This window comes from Thunnus thynnus, chromosome 10 (assembly GCF_963924715.1).
Source record: "Thunnus thynnus chromosome 10, fThuThy2.1, whole genome shotgun sequence".
NCBI classification, from domain to species: domain Eukaryota; kingdom Metazoa; phylum Chordata; class Actinopteri; order Scombriformes; family Scombridae; genus Thunnus; species Thunnus thynnus.
In genome coordinates, this window is record NC_089526.1 from 18,549,731 (window position 1) to 18,571,741 (window position 22,011).

The window sequence follows — 22,011 nt, forward strand, 5'->3', positions numbered from 1 at the left end:
ATTGTCATACATAATCTAAAGTGCATGGTATTTCTCAGGTGCTGATGCGTGCTCTGAGGGACTTCAACATGCCAAAAATTGTGACTGAAGATGTGACTATCTTCTTGGGACTGTTGGGAGATCTATTCCCAGGCTTGGATGTGGAGAGAGAGAGAGACTATGACTTTGAAAAGGCCATCAGAAAGACCACTGTGGAGCTCCGACTCCAGCCTGAGGAGACATTTATCCTCAAGGTTTGACACAATATAGTGTATAAATTGTTAGTGTTTTTTTAAAAAAAAAAGAATTAAAAAGTTTCTAAAATATCAAAACTGTCTTTATTTTGTCAGGTGATGCAGTTGGTGGAACTCATGGCTGTGCGTCATTCTGTCTTTGTTATTGGAAATGCGGGAACTGGGAAAAGCCAGGTTTGATTTTCATTCCTTGTATATTGTAAAACCTCACCATAATTTTGTAGAGTAGTTTTCAAATATCAGATATTTGTTTTTCAATAGATATTGAGAGTTCTTCATAAAACCTACGTAAACTTGAGGAGAAAGCCAGTTTGGAATGACCTCAATCCAAAGGCAGTAGACAGAGATGAATTGTTTGGCTTCATCCATCCCGCAACTCGCGAGTGGAAAGATGGTAAACAGATGATTTTGAATGAGAATAACAAAAGTTAGAGCTACAAGAAACAGTGCTTACTGATAGTAGGTGTTATGGTTAACAATTTTGAAGTGTAAATAATGTTTGCCCCTTGCAGTCTCAGTTGTTGTTTGTTTCAATCTCTGTGTAAGGTTTGCTTGCATCACTGATGCGAGAGCAGGCAAACATCTCCCACCTAGGACCTAAGTGGATTGTGTTGGATGGAGACATTGATCCGATGTGGATTGAATCACTCAACACAGTGATGGATGACAACAAGGTACCTCCCTCCTGTTCACTCATACACTATTGTACAACACATAGCAACCAAGGTGGTATAGATAGAAAAAGATGTTTCTTTCTCTCTCCTTCACCAATCACTTCCCGGAGTGTGAGTACTTGGAGGTCTTTTTCTAGAGTGATGAATCATGTCACAGTGATCTTGAGTCTTTGAAATATTCCAAAGCAAGTCTGTCAAACCTGATGAGATATGAAGGTGTTTTTCTCATCGTTTGGGTAGTGTCTTGTCCATCATATTGACCATTCAAATGTTATGATATTTAGAAACCGCAATGCTTCACAACATTTTTCAGGTCCTGACTCTAGCCAGTAATGAACGAGTGCCGCTCACCTCATCCATGAGACTGGTGTTTGAAATCAGTCACCTAAGAACGGCCACTCCTGCCACTGTGTCCAGAGCAGGAATCCTCTATGTCAACCAGCAAGACCTGGGCTGGAACCCGTGAGTGACACAGAGCTATTCACATAGTTAACACTGAAGGTTTTTAATTCAGTGCTGTTTTCTTTCTGTCATCTGTCTGACATCTTCTTGTGCTTGTTGTACCAAAGTCAGCATGTTATGTGTATGAGGGTGCCAACATTGATTCAAATCCTGATCAGGTCAGCTCAGCAATAAATTAAGAGGTGATTGCTTTAATTGTTGCTCAGGTACGTCACCAGTTGGATTGACCAACGGGAACGCCAGACAGAAAGGGCCCACCTTACCATACTGTTTGAGAAATATGTTCCTCGCTGTCTAGAACGGATGAGAAACACGTTCAAGACAATCACTCCTATCCCAGAGAACTCTATGGTGCAGGTACACAACACACAAGCATGTGCACTGTATTTATGTCTTCATTTTTATGTTTGTACAATCAGAAACACACACAGTAAAATAACCTTAACCCATTTCTTCTCGTTCAGACACTCTGCACTTTGCTTGATTGCCTTCTTACACCAGAAAATATTCCATCTGACTCTCCACGTGAGCTTTATGAGACCTACTTCACCTTTGCCTGCATCTGGGCTTTTGGTGGGGCCTTGTATCAAGATCAGGTATTATTTTTGTCTCATTCAAGTCGATGAAATTGAGTATGGTAACAATAACAGTTCACATTTTTGTTTTTTACATACCTGATAGGCAACAATTAGAACAATTTTGGTGCAAGAGTTTTGACATGACAGTGTCCTGATAAAGCTTATTTTTTGCTTGGGTGCTCAAAACTCTCAACAATTGAAATGATGCATTTTTGATAGAAAAATGTGTACCTGGGCTTTAGTGTTATTGGATAGTTTGTTACAAAGGTAATACTCCTGGTAATACTCCACTTAGTTATCACTCCACTTGCCTTGTCTTTGTACTTCTGTAACAAAGGTATAAATACAGGGTGATGCTCGACAGCGTCCTTTGTTGAGAGACATGTCGAGAGTGTCAAGTGACCAAGAATAAATTAAGCTTAACTGTCTGTCATTTGGACTAATGGTGGGGCTGTCCATTGAAATGATATGAATTATTGCATGATATTATATCTTCAATGATTGTCTAGCTCTATGATTACCAGGTGGAGTTCAGTCAGTGGTGGACCAAAGAAATGAAGACAGTGAAGCTACCAGCACAGGGGACAGTGTTTGACTACTACCTTGATCCACAAACCAGACGGTTCCTGCCCTGGAGTGATACTGTGCCTCTGTTTGAAATGGAAACTTGTACACCGTTACAGGTGAGAACATATGAGTTACAGTCAGTGTAGCCATGTAGGACCGTTCATGTGACTCACAAACAAGAAACACAAACTTTTCAAAGAGGTTTGACAGATGGTCACATACACAATCATAAGAAGCAACCTTTTTAAAGAAAAATAACCAAAAATGAACAATACACTCATATTAAAAATGTATGTACGCCTCAATGAACATAATAAGAGAGGGTAAAGTCACATCATGAGGTTATGGCAGGGGTGCTAGAATGGATGATAGGCCTGCCACTGTGTCTGATTACCATCTACTACACCCCATACCAGACTGTGTGGGGGTGAAGGCATGAGCAACAAGGCTTGAGCTATCACCCACGCTCTATTGTCTTTCTTTATGCTCCTGCGTACAGCTGTGAATGCTCCAAAGGCTCTTGCTGAGCCATAATTAGTGGGGTTTTGTTCTGAGCAAATGATGCTATTATGACAGAATAGTTGCGGTGTACTAGGGAAATACAAGAAATTATAAATCACATACAATTCACTGAACACATGTCTGTCAATAAATCACACTCAAAGAAAGCCATAATAACCATGTATGTTTCTGTTCTCTGTCTTCCTGCTGTTTCTATGATTGCAGGCTGTTCTGGTACACACAGCAGAGACTGTGCGTCTTCGGTACTTCATGGACTTGTTGCTGGAGAGGAGACAGCCAGTGATGCTTGTGGGGAATGCTGGAGTGGGAAAGACTGCACTTGTCAGGAACAAGTTAGACTGTCTGCCAGAGAGTTACATGACTACAAAAGTACCCTTCAACTACTACACTACCTCCCTCATGCTGCAGGGTGAGTGGAGTTTTTCTGTTGTTCTGTGGCACAGAGTTGCAGATCAGGTAAACTGTAGCACCATCTGCTGGTAATGTTCAGATTTAAAGAAGGTGGAGGGGGAGCGAACTTCACCCTCAGATATTATTTCAGTCATTATCTTAGTTAGTTGTTAATTTGTGACAAATCACTTTGCCTTCTTTTATAGTGATCCTAGAACGACCATTAGAGAAAAGAGCAGGCAGAAGCTACTCCTCTGTAGGCAACAAAAGGCTGGTCTACTTCATCGACGATATGAACATGCCAGCTGTTGACAGTTACGGAACAGTGCAGCCTCACACACTTATACGCCAACATTTGGATTATGGGCACTGGTGAGAACACCCTATACACTTAGTTGTACCAGTTTTTCACTAGTGAGTTTTAGTCTCATTCCGCAACAAAAAATGTTTTTCCAAGCCACATATGTTGTACTTTTTTCTCAAATCAAACCATCTGCTATCTCTGTAGGTATGACAGACAGAAATGGACCCTTAAAGAAATACACAACACCCAGTATGTTGCCTGTATGAATCCAACTGCTGGGAGCTTCAATATCAACCCCAGACTACAGGTACAGTATGTTTGCCAGTGAAACTGCCCTTATTTTCTGAAGATGGATTAAAAGAAGCATAGCAGCATAATTCATTTTTCTATAAAAATTTCATCACCTGTGTTGACTGAATTATATGATTTTAAAAGTTTTACATAGAGAATAGTTTTAAGAAAGTATAGATTACAGTATGTGTAAATTAGTGCACAAGTTGTTATTTTACAGCTCCCTTTGACAAAAGTACAGCTTATCCATTAAAAATGCTGTGAAGACTCTTCAGTCAATAGCAAATCTTCATCTGCACAAACTTTCCAACATTCTCACTTACACGTTTGCAGTGGAAAGATTATCATGGGAAGAAACATTAAAATCATAATATTGCATTTGCCATAAATGATCATGATCTTAAATCCCCTGTGTGGTTTGGAGCATAAATAAATCATCATAAATCATGCAACAGATTTTAACACAATATTTTATACACAAGTGGCAGCATGGTGGGGATGTATTTTAATGATTTAGCAACTATTCCTACTACTGCACTACAAAGAAACAACCCTGTAATCTAGTTTAAATACAATCTCCAGATGAATCAGTTTTAACCCAAAAGGCCTGCCAAGGATGTATTTAAACATGTTGCAGGTAGAAGGTCACCCCTAAACTAGTATCAGTACTTTCTTTTAAAAATCATTGTAACCATTATTATTTAACTATTATTTAACTATCATTAACTACTATACATTGCTTGGTTGTTCCTTCGCTTTCTACAGAGACACTTCTCAGTGTTTGCTGTGAACTTCCCTTCATCTGAGGCTCAGATGTCGATCTTCAGTCAGATCTTGTGTGGCCATCTGACGCAGCAGCCCTTCAGTATGCTGGTTCAGAGGAGCGCTGCAGCTGTGGTCCAGGCTGCCATAACACTTCATCACAAGATGGTTCACAGCTTTCTGCCCACGGCTATCAAATTTCACTACACATTTAATCTGCGAGACTTGTCTAACACCTTTCAGGTAATGCTGATTTTCAGCAAGTTTACTATTAGACTTTTGACTGAAAGCTAACTATTAATATAATTCTGTGTGTTATTTCAGGGCATTCTCTTGGCTGGGCCTGAGAGTGTAAAAGACAACACTGACCTGGTACTGCTGTGGCTCCACGAGTCCTGCAGAGTGTACTCAGACAGACTGGTAGATGTCAAGGACCTTCAACTCTTCCAGAGACTCCAGACTGAGACTGTGCACGAATGCTTTGAGGTGCGATGCAGATTCTGATTAAGGGTGTAAACAGTATTAATAGCTGTTCTTCACCTTCAGATACCAACACTGGCCTAAAGATTCAAATGATTTATTATGTTTGTCCTTTTCCAGGGAGTGGAGGACAAAAAGGTGACAAAGCAGCCCCTCCTCTATTGCCACTTTGCCCATATGGGTGAGGAAGCCTCCTACACTCCTGTTACAGACTGGTCTGTGCTCAGGACCATCCTCACAGATGCACTGGAGAATTACAATGAGCTCAATGCAGCCATGAATCTGGTGCTGTTTGAAGATGCAATGCAACATGTGTAAGTATAGTTGATTGCAACTATAGTGTAAATAATACATGTTTTCCTCAAACAATTAATAAATAAATGTAATCAATGGACATAAGCAATTTTATGAAATGATAAGAAAGGCCTGCTGGAAGGGAAGTTAATATAATGTGGAGAGATAAAGATGTTTAGTGGCATAACAAAGGTTGTGTTGTTACCAGCTGTCGCATCAGTCGTATCCTGGAGTCTCCGAGGGGTCATGGCTTACTGGTTGGGGTCGGAGGCAGTGGGAAGCAGAGCCTGACTCGTCTGGCTGCTTACATATCCTCTGTGGAAGTCTTCCAAATCACTCTGAGTAAGGGTTATAGCATCCAGGACCTCAAGGTAAATATTGATGCCGTTAATAGGTTACAGCTAAGCAGAACATGAAGCACTGTATAACTTTATAAAATATGCTGTTATTAAAATGTATAACCTTCAAGAGACACATATTACAATCCTTAGATAGGGTCTTGAATGATATTGTTTTTATTCAAAATGGCTGTAAATACTAAGGTTTTTTAAAAAAATTCCCTGATCAATATTCCCTCTGGCTGCATGCAGGATATTGATGCAAATCAGTTTTGTTCAGCTTCTCCACTAATGTGGGAAATCATTGTCAGATACTATTAAAGGGCACTGGAAAATATTTCAATATCTTGTCGATGAAACAAGTTTTGTCAAGTTAATCATTTAATAATCACTTAAAAGTGCAAGGTGTCATCATGAGGTTTATGCTGTTATTATTGTTGGACAATTTTTATGTTGGCAGTGTTTAGTGTGAACAGTGATGGGTGTACATTCATGCCATGCCTGTTTTGTTTAGATGGATCTGGCAGGTTTATTCCTAAAGACTGGTGTGAAGAACCAGCGTGTGGCTCTGCTCCTGACTGATGCACAGATACCTGATGAGCGCTTTCTGGTCATTATTAATGACTTACTGGCATCAGGTCAGATTCCAACTCCAGTGTCATACTGTACTGTTCAGCTTTATCTTCCTGAGACTAAAAGCTTGATGTCAACATAGTTGTATTGTCTATTGTCATCCTCCTACATTGTTCTTGAATGGCTGTATATGTGTCATTATGTCCATGTATGCCGTGTACATAGTTTTCAACCTTATTCAGTCTATCAAATGATTGTGAAATCAGAATGTAGCATGAAGAGTGAGTATTGTTCGAGCTTGTCAGTTTGTGATAATGACTGTGCCTCTCCCTGCAGGAGAAATTCCTGAACTCTTCAGTGAGGAGGAGATTGAAGGGATTGTGTCGAGTTTGAGAGCTGAAGTCCGAGCACTTGGACTACTTGACACCAGGGAGAATTGCTTGAGATTCTTTACTGACAGAGTCCGACTACAGCTGACGGTCTGGTATTTTTCTAGTAAATTTCCCTTCTAATGACAGTGTTATCCACTAGTGCTTATACCCTTATCAGTCTGACGAATTACTGTCATATACTGTCATATACTGTTGCTCTTCCACTTAAGTAGTTTCTGTCTTGATAACATGTTCAATTATTTGCCATCACTATTGTGTGAACATGTCTAGGTGAGCTGCTTTGAGGAAAATTCTTGGGGAAAAAACAAAGACTTAAATAACTGAATTTTCTGGAGCCAACATCTAGCAGCCATTACTTCTTATGGCATATAATTTGCTGCTTGGTTTTTCAGTAGCCTATTGGAAAAAAAATCAGATACCATTATGGATTGAGGTGAAGAAAATTGACCTGCAGAAATTGAAAACTTATACTAAAGATGACATTTTTGATTGCACTGTAATATACCATCACAGCTGACATTAGCAACAAGAAATGAAAGAGCAAATCGTACATATACTCTAGCACCTTTGAGCTACTAAATGAAGGGCACTACTGCTGTGTAATGTTATTAAAAATGTTTGACAAGCTGAATTAACAGACCCAGACAAACTGGGGGGTTAAAAGGAAGGAAATTCTTGTCTCAGTACACACGTATGCGGTCCAGCTAATCTTTGCGCCAGGGCCTCTGGTAGCGTCACCGTCTGCTTCAGCCAACTGGTAATGTGGCTGTCTGTCCACATGCCAAGGTGATGAAAGTGGGGGCATAGAAGGCTGCCAGTTATGGGTTTCCCTTTAGGATGCATCTGCAGTATCTATGACCTGCGTTGATTTACTTATGTGGACTTGGCTGTACATCTTGTCCTTTTTAAGTAGGGGCATGCAGGCACTCTATATGTGTGCATGTTTGTACAGATTTGTTTTAGATGACTCTTCCTGCTTCCTTCTTTGTAGGTGATAATGTGTTTGTCTCCAGTGGGCAGTGCCCTTCGTCTCAGGGCCCGTCGATTCCCCGCCCTCATCCAATGCACCACCATTGACTGGTTCCATCCATGGACCTCAGAAGCTCTGCAGTTGGTCAGCCACAGGTTCATCCAAGAGATTGAAGGCATTGAGGTCAGACCTTTGAACCCAAGTACTTAATCTCTCTCAACCTGATAGTGAAATTCTCAATGAAATTATTTTTGTTGCTCCGTTCTTTCAACCATACTTGTGTGAACTATGTAATTCTACTGCAAATATCAACATAAGCTGTCAGAGATCCATCTGTGTGTGACATATCTTCCCTCGGTTTGCCATGTACCCCATATTCTAAACTGAGTTCGACTTTAATGAACACCTTTTAATTACTACAGTGCAGCTGGATTAACTTTTCCATAGATCCCTCATCATTAGTTCTCTGCTGAGGTACTGACAAATTGCTGAACACATGCCTGGAGACACACAGTGAGTGCAGGCATACCATTGTTTTCCATCATAGCAGTGGAACGATCACAACCCAGGATCATTTATGTTAATGAAGGAAGAGTGATTAAGCACATAACGACCCTCTAAGGAGGCACAGCTGTCACAACCAGGAAGTGTCATCACACATGTGAACATGTGCCAGAGTATTAGTCTCCACTGTTTGTGTGTGTACATCTGTCCATGTTTGGATGTTCATGTGTAAAAAATATAGAAGAATTTTTGGAATTATTAGAGTATTAGTACCGAGGTGATAGTAATAGCGGTGACTTAAGCACTAATAATATTAGAAGTAGGAGGCAGAATGGTCGTAGAGTAGCTATCGTAGACTAATATTCAAGCCTGGAGTTATTAGTTAAGTTGTATTAATAAGGTAGTCAAAGGAATAATTGAGGAATAATAGCATTTTGTGGGTGCAGAAAAGACTTTGTACTAGTTTAAGTTAATGTGCATTAATAACAAAAATTGTGTTAAGTTGAAACAAAACAATATGTAAGACATTATATCTATCATCAATGATTTTTTGTACATTCTTAAAGAGACAGGAATACAAGAAATGAAATGATAATTTATTTAAAGTTTAGAAATGCACAACCCACTAACAGCTACAACAGACAATCAATGAGAACTTTTTTTGCATTTCAACTGAAGATAACATGCTTTGTCAAAAAGCATTATGTCAGATCTTAATTAATAATGATTTTTTTCCTACTGGCTCCATGATCATTAACAATGGCTTTTTTGTGAGTTATGGTTTGGTTTGATCCTTGTATTCTCTGCTCATTTGTTTTTGCTTTAATTGATCGCTAACTGTATGATTAATAGAGGCTCTGTGTCATTGAGCACCATATGATGAATACCCAGTTGGAATGTAGCAGCCACTGTAGATAGTGTTTAGAAAGTTGGAGATAATGTAAACAGTGTGCATGTTTTACAAACTGCATGTCAGTGGTCTAAACACATTATTTTCACAGAGGTTTCAAAGCCTAATCAGTCCTGCTAGCTGCACCTAAATTTCAGATTGAGTAAGTCAGGGCCAGCCAAGTAAGATGGCAAAACTTGTAGATGAATTCAAAATTTATGAAGATAATATTTCAGTCCCCATCAGGTAGGGGATGTTAAACTCTACTCAATCCAGCTCGCCCTCTCCCCCTCCTTGTCTGCTTATTTTTACAGCCTGCCGTCCAGGAATCCATCAGTCTTTTCATGGCCTACGTTCACACCAGTGTCAACCAGGCAAGTGAAAAATACCAGCGCAATGAGAAGAGGTACAATTACACCACCCCCAAGAGCTTTCTCCAGCAAATCACCCTGTACATGAACCTTCTGGAGAAGAGCCGGGCTCAGCTCCAGCACAAGATGAACCGGCTTGACAGCGGCCTTCAAAAACTCCAAACCACTGCCACTCAGGTAAGCGTTTACTATATTCCGTAGAGATCTAATATTAAGGTTTGAGGTACAAGGTTGTGGTATAAAAATTAGGACTGGTTCTTAACAGTGTTGATTTTTCCCTGACTTTAAGTATATTACACGTTGAAGCATGTGTAATCATTTTTTCTCTGTTTTAGGTTGAGGATCTAAAAGCCAAATTGGCATCCCAAGAAGCTGAGCTGACCTTTAAAAACCAGAATATTGAGGCTTTAATTACAAAGATTGGACTACAGACTGAGAGGGTTAGCAGGAAGAAAGAGGCTGCGGATGTCGAGGCACAAAAGGTTAGATATCCTTTCACATACTGGTGATCATTCTGTTTCCCTCTTCATTGCACTTCATATTGCTCCATTCACTACACACACTTTTTGTCATGCAGTTCATTATCTTGCTTTTGTAATTGGTACAGGTTACTGTCATCCAGGCAGAAGTCTCAGTCAAACAGAAGGACTGTGAGAAAGACCTCGAAAAAGCGGAGCCTTCACTGTCAGCTGCTACGGCAGCACTGGACACACTCAACAAGGTGCTCTATGTTATTAAACTTGGCAAAAGTCAATTTAATCTTCAGTCATTCTAAAGATTGTGAAATGTTTATAATCCTGTTTTAGGTGAACCTAACCGAGCTGAAGGCCTTTCCCAACCCTCCTGCGGCAGTGATCAATGTAGCCGCAGCTGTGATGGTTCTGCTAGCTCCCCGCGGTCGAGTGCCTAAGGATCGGAGCTGGAAGGCAGCGCGAGCCTTCATGGGCAAGGTTAAGCTGTCATCATGTCAATCACATCTGCCTGATTAATGCCAATCTAATTTGTGTGTGGGCCTTGACCCTGGCCCTGCCCACCATCTCTCCCATGCTCACATTACAGCTGGATGGCTCTATGAATATGCTCCCTCACAAGGGGAGCAAGTGAGTCGACCCGTTCCTCAACCTCTAGACGCTATTAATGCAACTGTGGCAATAAAATGATGCATTTGCTTTTTAAAAAGCCAGTAAATTTTAACATGAAATGGGGGTCAGTTCTTTCTATCCCAAAGGCATATTCTTTAGCATTTTATAAATAGCTTTACATTTTTTAGATCAGTTGATTGAATTTATTTGATAAGTTAAAAAGCATATGCATTTAGACATGCCTTTTATATACACACGCATCATTTTCAAAAAAAGCTAAATATCTTATTTTCCCTGTGGTCCTGAATGTGAGGTAGGTGTAGGTGGGCAACAGGTCAAAGAAAAGAAAAAGGTCAAATTATTATTTTTTGTAACTTTAAAAACCTTTTTACATTCAGGATGATACATTTATATTTTACATTCATGTGTAATAAATACATTAATCCAGTAGGTAGTCAGTGAAAAGCCACTGTGCTTTTAGTATGACTATACAGAGGCTGTTATTTGCTTGTTGATAACCCTTCCAGCATCACTGCTAAGGATTAAACTTCAAGTATAAGTCCAAACCGAACATCAATTCAATTTATACATTTTGCACAACAACAGAGGTTGGATAATTAGTCTGGAGGTTACTGGAGAAAGAAGTCAAGTTATAATACATGTTTGTGTCTCTTGTTTTTTTGGCCTTTCCTGGTTTCTGACTCTATTTTTCTCTTATTGTAAGATTTTGTTGACATCACTTGATTTTAGACCGATATCTGCCTGAAATTCCAGTGCAGGTATTGATGTATCCTTTGAATCCATGTTTACGTCTTTCAGGTGGATGATTTTCTGCAGGCCCTGGTGTCATGTGACAAAGAGCACATCCATGAATCCTGTTTGAATGTGGTGAAACAAGAGTATCTGAGAAATCCAGAGTTCCACCCTGATCTAGTTCGGACCAAGTCTACAGCTGCAGCTGGACTCTGTGCCTGGACTATTAACATTGTCAGATACTACGAGGTCAGGCAGGCATTTTCTTATATTTACTACAAAAAGGTTTGATTTTTATTATGGAGTTTTTTTTTTCATAAAGTATGCCTCCTTTTTTGTAGATTTATTGTGAGGTCATTCCAAAGAGACATGCATTATTACAAGCTAATGCAGAACTAGAGACAGCAACAGCCAAACTGTCGGCAGTTCAAAAGAAATTAGTGGTGAGTGACATTTTATGATTATAGTTAATAAACTATCTTAGTTTACAAGCTATATTTTCTCAATGGTGTCTTTTCTCTCTTTTCCTGTCATTTGTTTCTCCAGGATCTTGATGCCAGCCTCCAGAACCTTACAGCTCAGTTTGAAAGAGCTACAGCTGAGAAAATCAGTTGTCAGGCAGAGGTGACCTGCACCAACCAGACCATAGAGCTGGCCAACCGACTAGTCAAGGGCTTAGAGGTAAACAAGGAGAGAGAGGGAGAGGAAGAGGAGTTTGGTGGTGTCATTTGGGCTGACCTGGCATAAAGTAAACTGTCAATTTGTCAGAGGCATGCATGGAGAGGCGCTGGTAATCGAATTGCATCAGTAATCTGGACTAGAAGTTGTTATGTCTTGGCACGATAGCCTGACAGTTGTGTGAGTAGATCAGGCAAAGGGAGATTTTTACAGCCTGGCTCAGCAGCATACCGGGGACTTGTGAGACAGGTAGAGAGGGCTGGACCACAGAAAACGCATGGCTGAACTGGGCAACTGGCTGAGCTGAACAGTTTCCAAATGGAGAAAAGAAGAGAGATGAAGAGAACGCTACACTAACACTGCTCTCAGTCTGTGCAGATACATATATATGTATACATATATATATATATATGTACAGGGGAGCTGTGATAACAATTCATTCTCCAGCATTTTTTGACTAATTGAAAAAGTATTAAGGGAAAGTTAAAGAATATATATATATGTAACATATATATATGTGTGTGTGTGTGTGTGTGTGTGCAATGTTGTGTAGTTGGTGAATATTATTTTGAAGTCTTTTACATTCATGTGCATGCCTTTTTCAGGCTGCAGTATCTGTTATGTTTATGGGTGCTAATATGAGATAAAAGATGGCCATTTCATTGGCCATTTTGTAAGTTCGACTTTCTTATCCCAGAAAATAAATGTGGTTTGCATGGAACAGCTTGGCTTTTAAGCATATCAAGATAAATGTTTTGTCTTTATGGCATTGACCTGGAAGCAATAGTGTTCAGACTAATAAATCAGACCGTCTATATTTAATCATTAACTTACCTCAAAGCCTCAACAGCTGTTGGAAATTAACAATGTCTCACCCCAGACTGAGTGATATTACAGGCAATCCATAATACATTAGAGTAAAATTATAGTGATTTTTAACTGTCTGAGAATTTATTATGTGACATATTCTAGATCCACAGCCCCTTGTAAGAAAATGCCATGCATGATTTATTGTTGTAGAGCTGTCACAGTCATTGTATTGAAGGTTTAAATGAATGGTAAATTGATGCAGAGTGAATCTACAGCCAAACTTCCAAAGCTATTTTAAGGGAATTGCATTTGTATTCTTTACTGCTTGCATCTTCTTAGTTTGTACATTAAATATAGTGTGAGGTAGCCCAGTGCATTTCCTTGCAGTGTAGATTCTTGTTTAGCTCTTTACTTTTAACTGTGCTCAGGTGGTCTGGAAGCATTCTTTTTGATTTTTTTTTTCTCATGTGTCTCCTGTGCATTATTCAAATGATATTAAAGCCTTATATTAAAGTCTTTGTTTGTCTTGCAGTCAGAGAGGGAGCGCTGGTCACAGGCACTTGTTCAGTATGAGAAGCAACAGAAAACTCTGTGTGGCGACATCGTCCTCACTTCAGCATTCGTCTCTTACATGGGTTACTTTACCAGGCAGTATCGATTGGAGCTCTTCAACAACAAATGGATCCCTTTCCTTCAGTCTCAAAAGGTAGTCAGTTTTGCAAACTCTGTTGTTGTTTATAGTGTAATTGTTCAGAGAAAACCTTTCTTACCTCAATTATCCTCAGTAGAGTCTTTAAACTGGAGCTAATCCTACTGCCACTAGTGCTCCAACTAGAGTGACATCACTCATTGGTTTCTGTTCCAGATCTCCATACCCCTGACAGACGGCTTGGATCCAATCCTCATGCTTACAGATGATGCCACTGTGGCTGCCTGGCATAACCAGGGCTTGCCAAATGATAGGATGTCCACCGAGAACGCTGCCATCCTGACCACCAGTGAGCGTTGGCCACTCATCATCGACCCCCAGCAGCAGGGCATCAAGTGGATTCGAAACCGGCTAGGGTCAGACCTGAGGGTGGTGCAGCTGGGACAGAAAGGGTGAGAAGGGGCTGTATTCTGATTTGCAATCACAATCACATTTTAATGTGTTAGTTTGTGTTGTTTATTGTCATTTATTAATCAGCATTTTTTTTAGAGTCTGAAACATTTCTCTCTACAAAAGTCAACAGGGAGTGTTGGGATGAAGGATGGTAAATCATGCCCAACCACATTTGTTTTGCCTTGTTTATTCTGCAGATATCTAGATGTGATTGAACAGGCCCTAGCCTGTGGTGAAACCGTTTTGATAGAGAATCTGCAGGAAAAGATAGACCCAGTCTTGGAGCCTCTACTGGGCAGAAACACTATCAAAAGAGGAAGGTTAGTACTGAAACTGCAACAATACAGTGTATTTAAATTGTCGTACTTACAAAGCTAGGAAAACATATATAAGTAGCATCAAACCAATATGCCTGAAGGCCAAAGTTCAGCTTAGTAAAGGCTCTGTTTTTCAGAAGCTTTTTAGCATGGGAGCTGTTACATACCAAAAACTTTTTAAATCAATGTGTGGTTTTTATATTGTTGATACGGCAGTCGATATGCCCACAACTTGTCCCGGTGCGTCTGTGGTGTGAGACAATGGGTGCAGATTTACCATATGGTTGAATCTCACTGAGCATTGAAACAGCAGTGAGACATGACTGAATGCATTATTATTGCCCACTCTTAAGATTATAAATGAATTTGCGGTTCGTGTTCTGAATCCCTGAGGCCAACATATTGATTGGCCCATCAAGACAGGTGATAGATGTATATTTGTGTGTTCATATTCTTTAGGTGCGATGAATATTGAACAGCTGAGCCTCAGTGTATAAGCTGAATTGAGGGCAGTCATGGTTATGTATAAGGACTCCTGTCTCCTGCGAAAAGCTGGCATGTAACACACTAAATTCAGTGGTCTTCCATCATTATGGCAAACTCAATCTAGGTGCAATAATTTCATAATGCTAGTAGGTGATTTGCCAGCATTCGTCTTCATTCATCTATTTGGAAACAGAAAAACAGCATCACTGAATCAGCTTTACACTCACTAAGATGACTTGTTGTATGTGGATGATCTTAAATCAAGTACTAGATGTTAGTAGTCATGTATTTTGGCCATATTTGGATATTTTGTGTCATTTCACTTTGGATAAGTCTACCATTTATGCTTCAAATAATGTATTTGAGAGTTATAAATGCCATCCTGTATTTAGTGATTCTTTCTGGTTTCAAGGATAATTCTCAAACCTCATGACCACTGTTGTCCAGTGTAAAGCATTTCAAAAATATAACACTGCCACCAACATAGCTGCTCTGTAATTACCTTTGTTCACTTACCAATTACCTTCAACAGGCAAAATCCGGCAAATTTCATAAATTGGATACTAATAGTAGAGTAAATAGAAAATTGAAAATACCACATATTGACATTCTGCTTTGACTTTCCCCTCAAAAGTGTTTACATCTTTCTTGTTCTGATCTATGCATGACTATGAATATTGAGCAACTCGGTGCATGTTCATCGAGCTCCTTCTGAAGTCCTGTCTGTCCAGACGTAACAATTCATCATACTAAATCTGATTATAAGTTTATCCCTTGTAGATGACCCACACACTTGTTTCTGTTGATGATTAATACAACCTGCTGGGGCAGCCATGATGGATCTGGTACGGCTCCACAGCTGAAGTTCATTAATAATTGGAATGTTGTAGAGTGTGAAGTAATGAATACTAATTATTCCTTTCATGGCTGACGGAAGACTACAAGCCAATCCATCAGCAAGGACTTTAATTTGGTGGAGTAATGGTTCTATCAATAGTACATTAATTCTGGCTTGTGAAGATATAGAGTTGAACCAGACCCAGGCCATGAGGAACCTGTGCTGTAAAATTGGGGCCTTGCCTGACATCCAAGGGGTAATTAGAGAAAAATGAAAAGCCACCGGGTTCGTCAAGCCAGTGCTAATTTAATTGAAATGCAGGAACAGATAAATATTGGCTGCTGTGGTGATAATCTTTCATATTTATTCAAGATTATTTGTCTAGAGTACAAGTGACATTTGGAGCCAAAGTGAAGTTCGTCCTCCTGTTTGAGTGGCGATGCTTGAAAAGTGTGAGGTCGATGGGCTCACATGCACACAGAAAAAAGAGATACTGTAGGTTTCAAGATATGAAGGCTTTGCACTGCAACAGTTCTTAGCTTCTAGAGGATCATAATCATCATTATGATCCTTTTTTTAAAAAATTGTAACTGTCTATTTCTAATCATTTTGTTCTTTGCAGGCAGAAAAAATAATTATGTTTTCAGCAAATTAGTGCTTGAATTGTGAACAATAGTTTTAAACATGATAATTCACTCTTGACCTTGGAAGTTTGACAAAACAATCCTAACTCTGAAGTTCCACTTACTAGCTTTTTCTTGGGCTTCATTGCAGCCCTTTTTCTTCAGTTTTCATTTACAGATGGAGTTTACTCAGTTGCCCTGGAGATGGATCTGTTAACATGTGAGCTTAGTAGCTGTTATGAATGAATCCATAACACTTTTAGGACTTTTTATTTATATTGGCTATAATGATAAATGAAGATAGATGAAGATCTATGATACCATTGAAAGCTAATAAGTGGACCTTACTGGGATTGTTCTCAATGTCTTTAAAGCTTCAGTGAATTCTTGTCTAACAGCAACAAAGCTGAGATCTGTTCCACATGTTTTAAACCTTAACAGCCCCATAACAAAATTGTAGAGTACACTCATTGATGTTCATTAAATTTCTCATAAGTGACCCATCGCCTTAAGGAACAGAACAACACAGCTATTAAATCATTGGCATGTGAAAAAAAAAAATTGTACTCCCCTGTGATCCAGGTACATTCGGATTGGGGGAAAGGAGTGTGAATACAACAGTAACTTCCAACTTATTATCCACACCAAGTTAGCCAATCCCCATTTCCCTCCTGAGCTCCAGGCGCAAACCACCCTCATCAACTTCACAGTGACTCCTGTGGGCCTGGAGGAACAGCTGCTGGGACAGGTAGTGTCCCGGGAAAGGCCCGACCTGGAGGCCTTAAAGGTGAATCCCTAAGTCAAAGACACATTTTGATTGTATTGAATTTACATGCAAGACCTCAATCCCTAAAACTGAAGAGAAAAGAAACTGTTTTGTGTATTCTGCCCAAGATGGAGCTGACCACACAGCAGAACCACTTCAAGATTGAGCTCAAGAGGTTAGAGGATGACCTATTGAGTCGCCTCTCTGCAGCTCATGGTAATTTTCTCGGTGATATTTCTCTGGTGGAGCAACTGGAGAACACCAAGACCACAGCTGCTCACATTCAGTACAAGGTGAGGATATAACACCGACAGGGTCCTCTCTGTTGTCCAGTTGTAGTTGAGCGCATTGTGTTTTTTTGTCACTCAAGTGTTTTTGAATGTCACACAACAGCAAGCGCCTCATTTTATTGCATTAGCTGCAAATTATTTGTAGTTTGGAATATGTGTAATGAGAGGGTTTTGGAGCATGACTGAGAGCCTAATAGCTCATTTTGTGCAATTGGAACACACAGGTGGTGGAGGCCAGAGAGAACGAGACAAAGATCAACGAGGCTCGAGAAATATACCGCCCAGCAGCTGAGAGAGCGTCACTCCTCTTCTTCATCATCAATGACCTCAGCAAGATTAACCCCATGTACCAGTTTTCTCTCAAGGTGAAACCTTTACCCCTCAAGTGCTCTCAGAGGACACTTATCATTTTCAGTAGTATTTCAAACACAATCTGTTGGATTTTTAAAATTAGAATTGTTTATCATTTGTCATTAAGCACAATCCTGTCTGTGCAATTTAGCCTAATTGTGTACTTCTAATTTTACTTCCAAAAATTGAGCGTTTGAGCCCTTTTTAGTGTTTAGTTGTTAATTCAGTGCTAAATGCATTTATTCTTTATCCATTTATTCTTTTGTTTTGCAGACTTTTAACTCTGTGTTTATCAAAGCAATGGAGTGCGCAGAATGGGACGAGGATGTGAAGACCAGAGTGCACACTCTGACTGAGGCCATCACCTATTCAGTATTCCTGTACACCAGCCAGGGCCTGTTTGAGAGAGACAAGTTAACCTTCTTGTCACACACTGCCTTCCAGGTGAGGGACTCAGGGCCGCCTCAAAGGTGGGGCCTCCTGTCATCCCCATCAATCAAAGTACTTTTCTGCCCCCACATTAACTTCAATTAAAAGCAGTCAGCAGGACCATACGCTGCTATTGATTACCTCTCACACCTTGCTCTGTGGCTGCTGTTCAGACAGTTGGTTCTGACAAGGGGGTTGGTTCTGATGGCATAATGCAATTATCTGTCATTGCGACAACTGTTTTCATCTTAGAAATTGTGCGGCTTCTGAAGGCTGTCCTTCATGTCGCTATTTCACATTCTGAAGCACTTATTCAGCTGGATGAGGTTACCCAATCCTTTTGCCAAAGAGTTCTCTTACAGTTTTGAATTGTTGGAAATGTGGAAATGATTGAAAAGCGATCAATACAACATAGATCATCACAAACTACTCTTGGTCCTTCCCCTCAGATTCTGCTCAAGCAGGGCTCGATTGATGCTCAGGAATTTGACTTCCTTCTGCATTTCCCTGTGGAAGCTAGCACAGTTAGCCCAGTGTCCTTCCTCTCTCCACATGCCTGGGGGGCCATTAAGGTACAGTATACTGCAGGCTCATTACCTTTACATGTGAAAGGGTCACATTTTCACTTTGTCAACCATCACGTCATCACTCTGTACCCTAGTACACTGCTTCAAGTGATATGGCAATGTCTGTCATTCTGATATAGACTATTTCTATAATGGAGAACTTCAGTGGACTGGACAGAGACATGGAAAGCTCACCCAAGCGCTGGAGGAAGATCGTTGAATCCAGTTGTCCTGAAAAGGAAAGGCTTCCGCAGGACTGGAAAAATAAGAGTTCCCTCCAGAAGCTCATCATCCTGAGAGCACTCCGCCCTGATAGGATGACCTACACACTAAGGTAAGTAAATGACCAAAGTACATTTATATATGTAAGCGCTATATATCATTAAGATTTGACAATGTTTCCTGGCAGGAACTTTGTGGAGGAGAGCATGGGAACAAAATATGTGGAGGTGCCTGGGCTGGAATTTGACAAGTTGTATGAGGATAGTGGCCCCTCCACTCCTGTGTTTTTTATTCTCTCACCTGGGGTGGATCCACTCAAAGATGTAGAGAAACTAGGTACTGGATATATTTTGTGTTATACATACATCTCATATCACTTGGTAGAGATACATTTTCTAAATACTTTTTTTCTGTGCAGGATTGAAGCTGGGATTTTCCATTGACCAGGGAAATTTGCACAATGTTTCCCTGGGACAGGGACAGGAGGAAGTAGCTGAAAGGGTTGTGAGGAAGGCCTCTGAACTTGGGCACTGGGTCATTCTACAGGTAGGGAGCATCACCATTCAGTGACTAGGCTATTGCAGTGACATCAGGCTGTTCTTGCAGCCAGCCTGTAATGCACCTAATTATATTATCTCATCCTCTGCGTAAGGGAAATAAACTCAATTTGGTTCAATAAAAACCATAATTGGCTAGATCAGCTCTATAAATGCCTCCTTTAAAGGGAAGTGTCTGCAGCCAAGTGAGTCCCTGGAGGTTTCTTTACTAATTCAGAACAAAACAAGACTTTTTTCAGAGTGAATCCTCTGCAAATTAACACAAACAAAGCTATACATATTTATTTTATCAACCTTGTAGCATATTCTTTCTAATATTTTTTCTAAAGTTTTTGATATTTCGGTTGGTCAGAATGTACACCTGGTGGCTCGCTGGCTGCCCTCTCTAGATGCTCTTCTGGAGACAGCAGCAGTGGACAGTCACCCCAAACACAGAGTGTTCATCACTGGCGAACCAGCACCGAGCCCTGAGCAGCATGTTATCCCCAGAGGCATACTGGAGAACGCTGTCAAAATCACTAATGAGCCCCCCACTGGCATGAACGCCAGTCTGCACACAGCCCTCAACAACTTCAGTCAAGTGCGTTGAAAATTTTAAGTAATTTCAATAAATGTATTATATTTAATTAACAAAATGTATTTATTCTGCTTTTCTTTCTCTCTCTTTTTTCAGGACACTCTGGATATGTGTTCCAGGGAACAGGAATTCAACTCCATGTTCTTCTCTCTCTGCTTCTTTCACGCTTGTGTTACGGAACGCCGAAAATTTGGCCCCCAGGGGTGGAATCATAACTACCCCTTCAGCACAGGAGACCTCACCATCTCAGCAAATGTCTTATACAACTACTTAGAGGCGAACACCAAAGTAATTTTACCACAATTTTTTTAAAGATAATTCAATATTTTCACTTAATTTTATTAATATTTTAATTTATATTTATAAAACTTTTAAATTGTTTTTTTTTAACTACTTCTCTCTTCCTCTGTGTGAATTTGTAATGATAATAGTGTTTGCAGTGGTGTTATTGTCAGACAGGGATGTTGAATTACTGTACAGTATCTCCAATTACTTATTGAAATCATTTGTTCTGTTATTTGTGAAAAATGTTCATTCCCGTCTTTTTTTCTCTCCACATTTCTTCTTATAACTATGAACACGCAACCTATAATTTAGCTTTATTTCAGGAAGACAAAAAATCCATTCTTGGGGTGCTGCACCCCTCACAACTCCTAATGCATTTCTCTTAGAACTCCTATTACTCTGGTCACAACCAATTATGTCTCCTAGGTATACTGCCCTCCAAAAACGAATGTCCTTCATTATGTTAACCAAACAGTAACCTGTATGTGCGTATACAGAGAATTCATTAGGAGGGCAATGAAGCGTTATCCTAAATGTAATTACATGCAGCCAATGTGACAGTTCACAACGCTACATAAGTGATCACTGCAATTAGAGCTGATGAAGGAAGCAATTTGCAAAACAATACAGGTACAAATGATTGTGAACCTCCAGCTTTTGTAATTTGTTATGAATCACAGGTTCTTTTCTTCCTCCTTCACCCTCACGGATCATAATCTCCCGCTGAGGAAAAAGACTCTTCTGTCATACATTAGATCAGTGTGTTTAAAGAAACATAATTTTGTTACATTTCCCTACTGTTAACATTATTAAAAGAGCTTATTTGGGAAGAGATCGTAAAGTTACTGCTTGAAGCCTCAAAGAAGGAATATTATGACGTAGAAGAATTTAAATAAAAAATGGAAATATGAGATGATGGAACAATTTTTTTTAATAAAGGTTTTAGATGCTCATATTCTTGTATGTGCATTGTCATATCAGTCTAAGTCTATTACAGTCTATGCAGGTGCCTTGGGAAGATCTGTGTTATCTTTTTGGAGAGATCATGTATGGAGGACACATTACTGATGACTGGGATAGAAGACTGTGTAAGACTTATCTGGAAGAATTCATGCATCCAAAAATGGTGAGTCAGTGTTCATCTAAGAATAAACTATATATTTTTTGTCTTCTTTTATGCATTTGGGATTGCACCAAAAATTGATTTTTACTGGTTTAATTGTATAATTTTCACTTTTTTTCCTACTCATTAATCTGGATACCGACCTAAAGTATGGCTATGGACAAATTGATGGTGCCAAATAGTAAAGGAAATCTACAAAGCTGTTTTGAATGTCTTGGTGGTGTTGTTAAGGTAAAGGGTGCCCTCTTGGGATGTGAAACTAAACTGCAATAGTGCACTTTCTGTCTTTGCTGTTGCTACTTTACCTCTCTCACTTTGGTAATATGCACTGTGCTAGATGCCCAGCTGCCTGAAACCCCACTGCACTCATTAACAGGCGATTATTTGGTGCTTTTGTCTTTAAGTGTTTGCTTGATAGATGCACCAATTGGAGTTCATCTTCTTCAACCCCACAAAGAACTGCCGGTTGACCTTTACCACCAAACTACACAGCTACTGCATCTCCTCAAATGCAATTTGCACAATCAGGCATTAATCAGTGTGTTTTTTTGTAGGTGCAGCA

At 39.8% G+C, this 22,011-nt stretch overlaps 1 protein-coding gene across 4 annotated transcripts in view; it reads left to right on the top strand.

Moving 5' to 3' along the window:
• si:dkey-233k19.3 (dynein axonemal heavy chain 11) overlaps positions 1-22,011 on the top strand; it is a 38,762-nt gene that overhangs the window by 14,140 nt on the left and 2,611 nt on the right. For 2 of the 4 annotated variants that reach the window (XM_067601769.1, XM_067601768.1), the window contains 39 exons: positions 39-233; positions 330-407; positions 495-627; positions 780-907; positions 1,221-1,369; positions 1,576-1,726; positions 1,834-1,965; positions 2,457-2,630; positions 3,241-3,445; positions 3,633-3,798; positions 3,935-4,037; positions 4,787-5,026; positions 5,108-5,269; positions 5,384-5,577; positions 5,766-5,928; positions 6,410-6,533; positions 6,805-6,947; positions 7,852-8,013; positions 9,538-9,771; positions 9,930-10,076; positions 10,202-10,315; positions 10,401-10,544; positions 11,496-11,678; positions 11,771-11,872; positions 11,976-12,110; positions 13,450-13,623; positions 13,783-14,018; positions 14,217-14,339; positions 16,866-17,070; positions 17,178-17,342; positions 17,564-17,704; positions 17,964-18,134; positions 18,569-18,691; positions 18,826-19,019; positions 19,095-19,243; positions 19,326-19,453; positions 19,817-20,044; positions 20,138-20,329; positions 21,324-21,452. In XM_067601769.1, the coding sequence (XP_067457870.1) occupies positions 39-233; positions 330-407; positions 495-627; positions 780-907; positions 1,221-1,369; positions 1,576-1,726; positions 1,834-1,965; positions 2,457-2,630; positions 3,241-3,445; positions 3,633-3,798; positions 3,935-4,037; positions 4,787-5,026; positions 5,108-5,269; positions 5,384-5,577; positions 5,766-5,928; positions 6,410-6,533; positions 6,805-6,947; positions 7,852-8,013; positions 9,538-9,771; positions 9,930-10,076; positions 10,202-10,315; positions 10,401-10,544; positions 11,496-11,678; positions 11,771-11,872; positions 11,976-12,110; positions 13,450-13,623; positions 13,783-14,018; positions 14,217-14,339; positions 16,866-17,070; positions 17,178-17,342; positions 17,564-17,704; positions 17,964-18,134; positions 18,569-18,691; positions 18,826-19,019; positions 19,095-19,243; positions 19,326-19,453; positions 19,817-20,044; positions 20,138-20,329; positions 21,324-21,452 (6,219 nt within the window). The remainder of the gene's footprint in view (positions 1-38; positions 234-329; positions 408-494; positions 628-779; positions 908-1,220; positions 1,370-1,575; positions 1,727-1,833; positions 1,966-2,456; positions 2,631-3,240; positions 3,446-3,632; positions 3,799-3,934; positions 4,038-4,786; positions 5,027-5,107; positions 5,270-5,383; positions 5,578-5,765; positions 5,929-6,409; positions 6,534-6,804; positions 6,948-7,851; positions 8,014-9,537; positions 9,772-9,929; positions 10,077-10,201; positions 10,316-10,400; positions 10,545-11,495; positions 11,679-11,770; positions 11,873-11,975; positions 12,111-13,449; positions 13,624-13,782; positions 14,019-14,216; positions 14,340-16,865; positions 17,071-17,177; positions 17,343-17,563; positions 17,705-17,963; positions 18,135-18,568; positions 18,692-18,825; positions 19,020-19,094; positions 19,244-19,325; positions 19,454-19,816; positions 20,045-20,137; positions 20,330-21,323; positions 21,453-22,011) is intronic. The other 2 variants (XM_067601770.1, XM_067601771.1) reach the window with 2 other exon arrangements.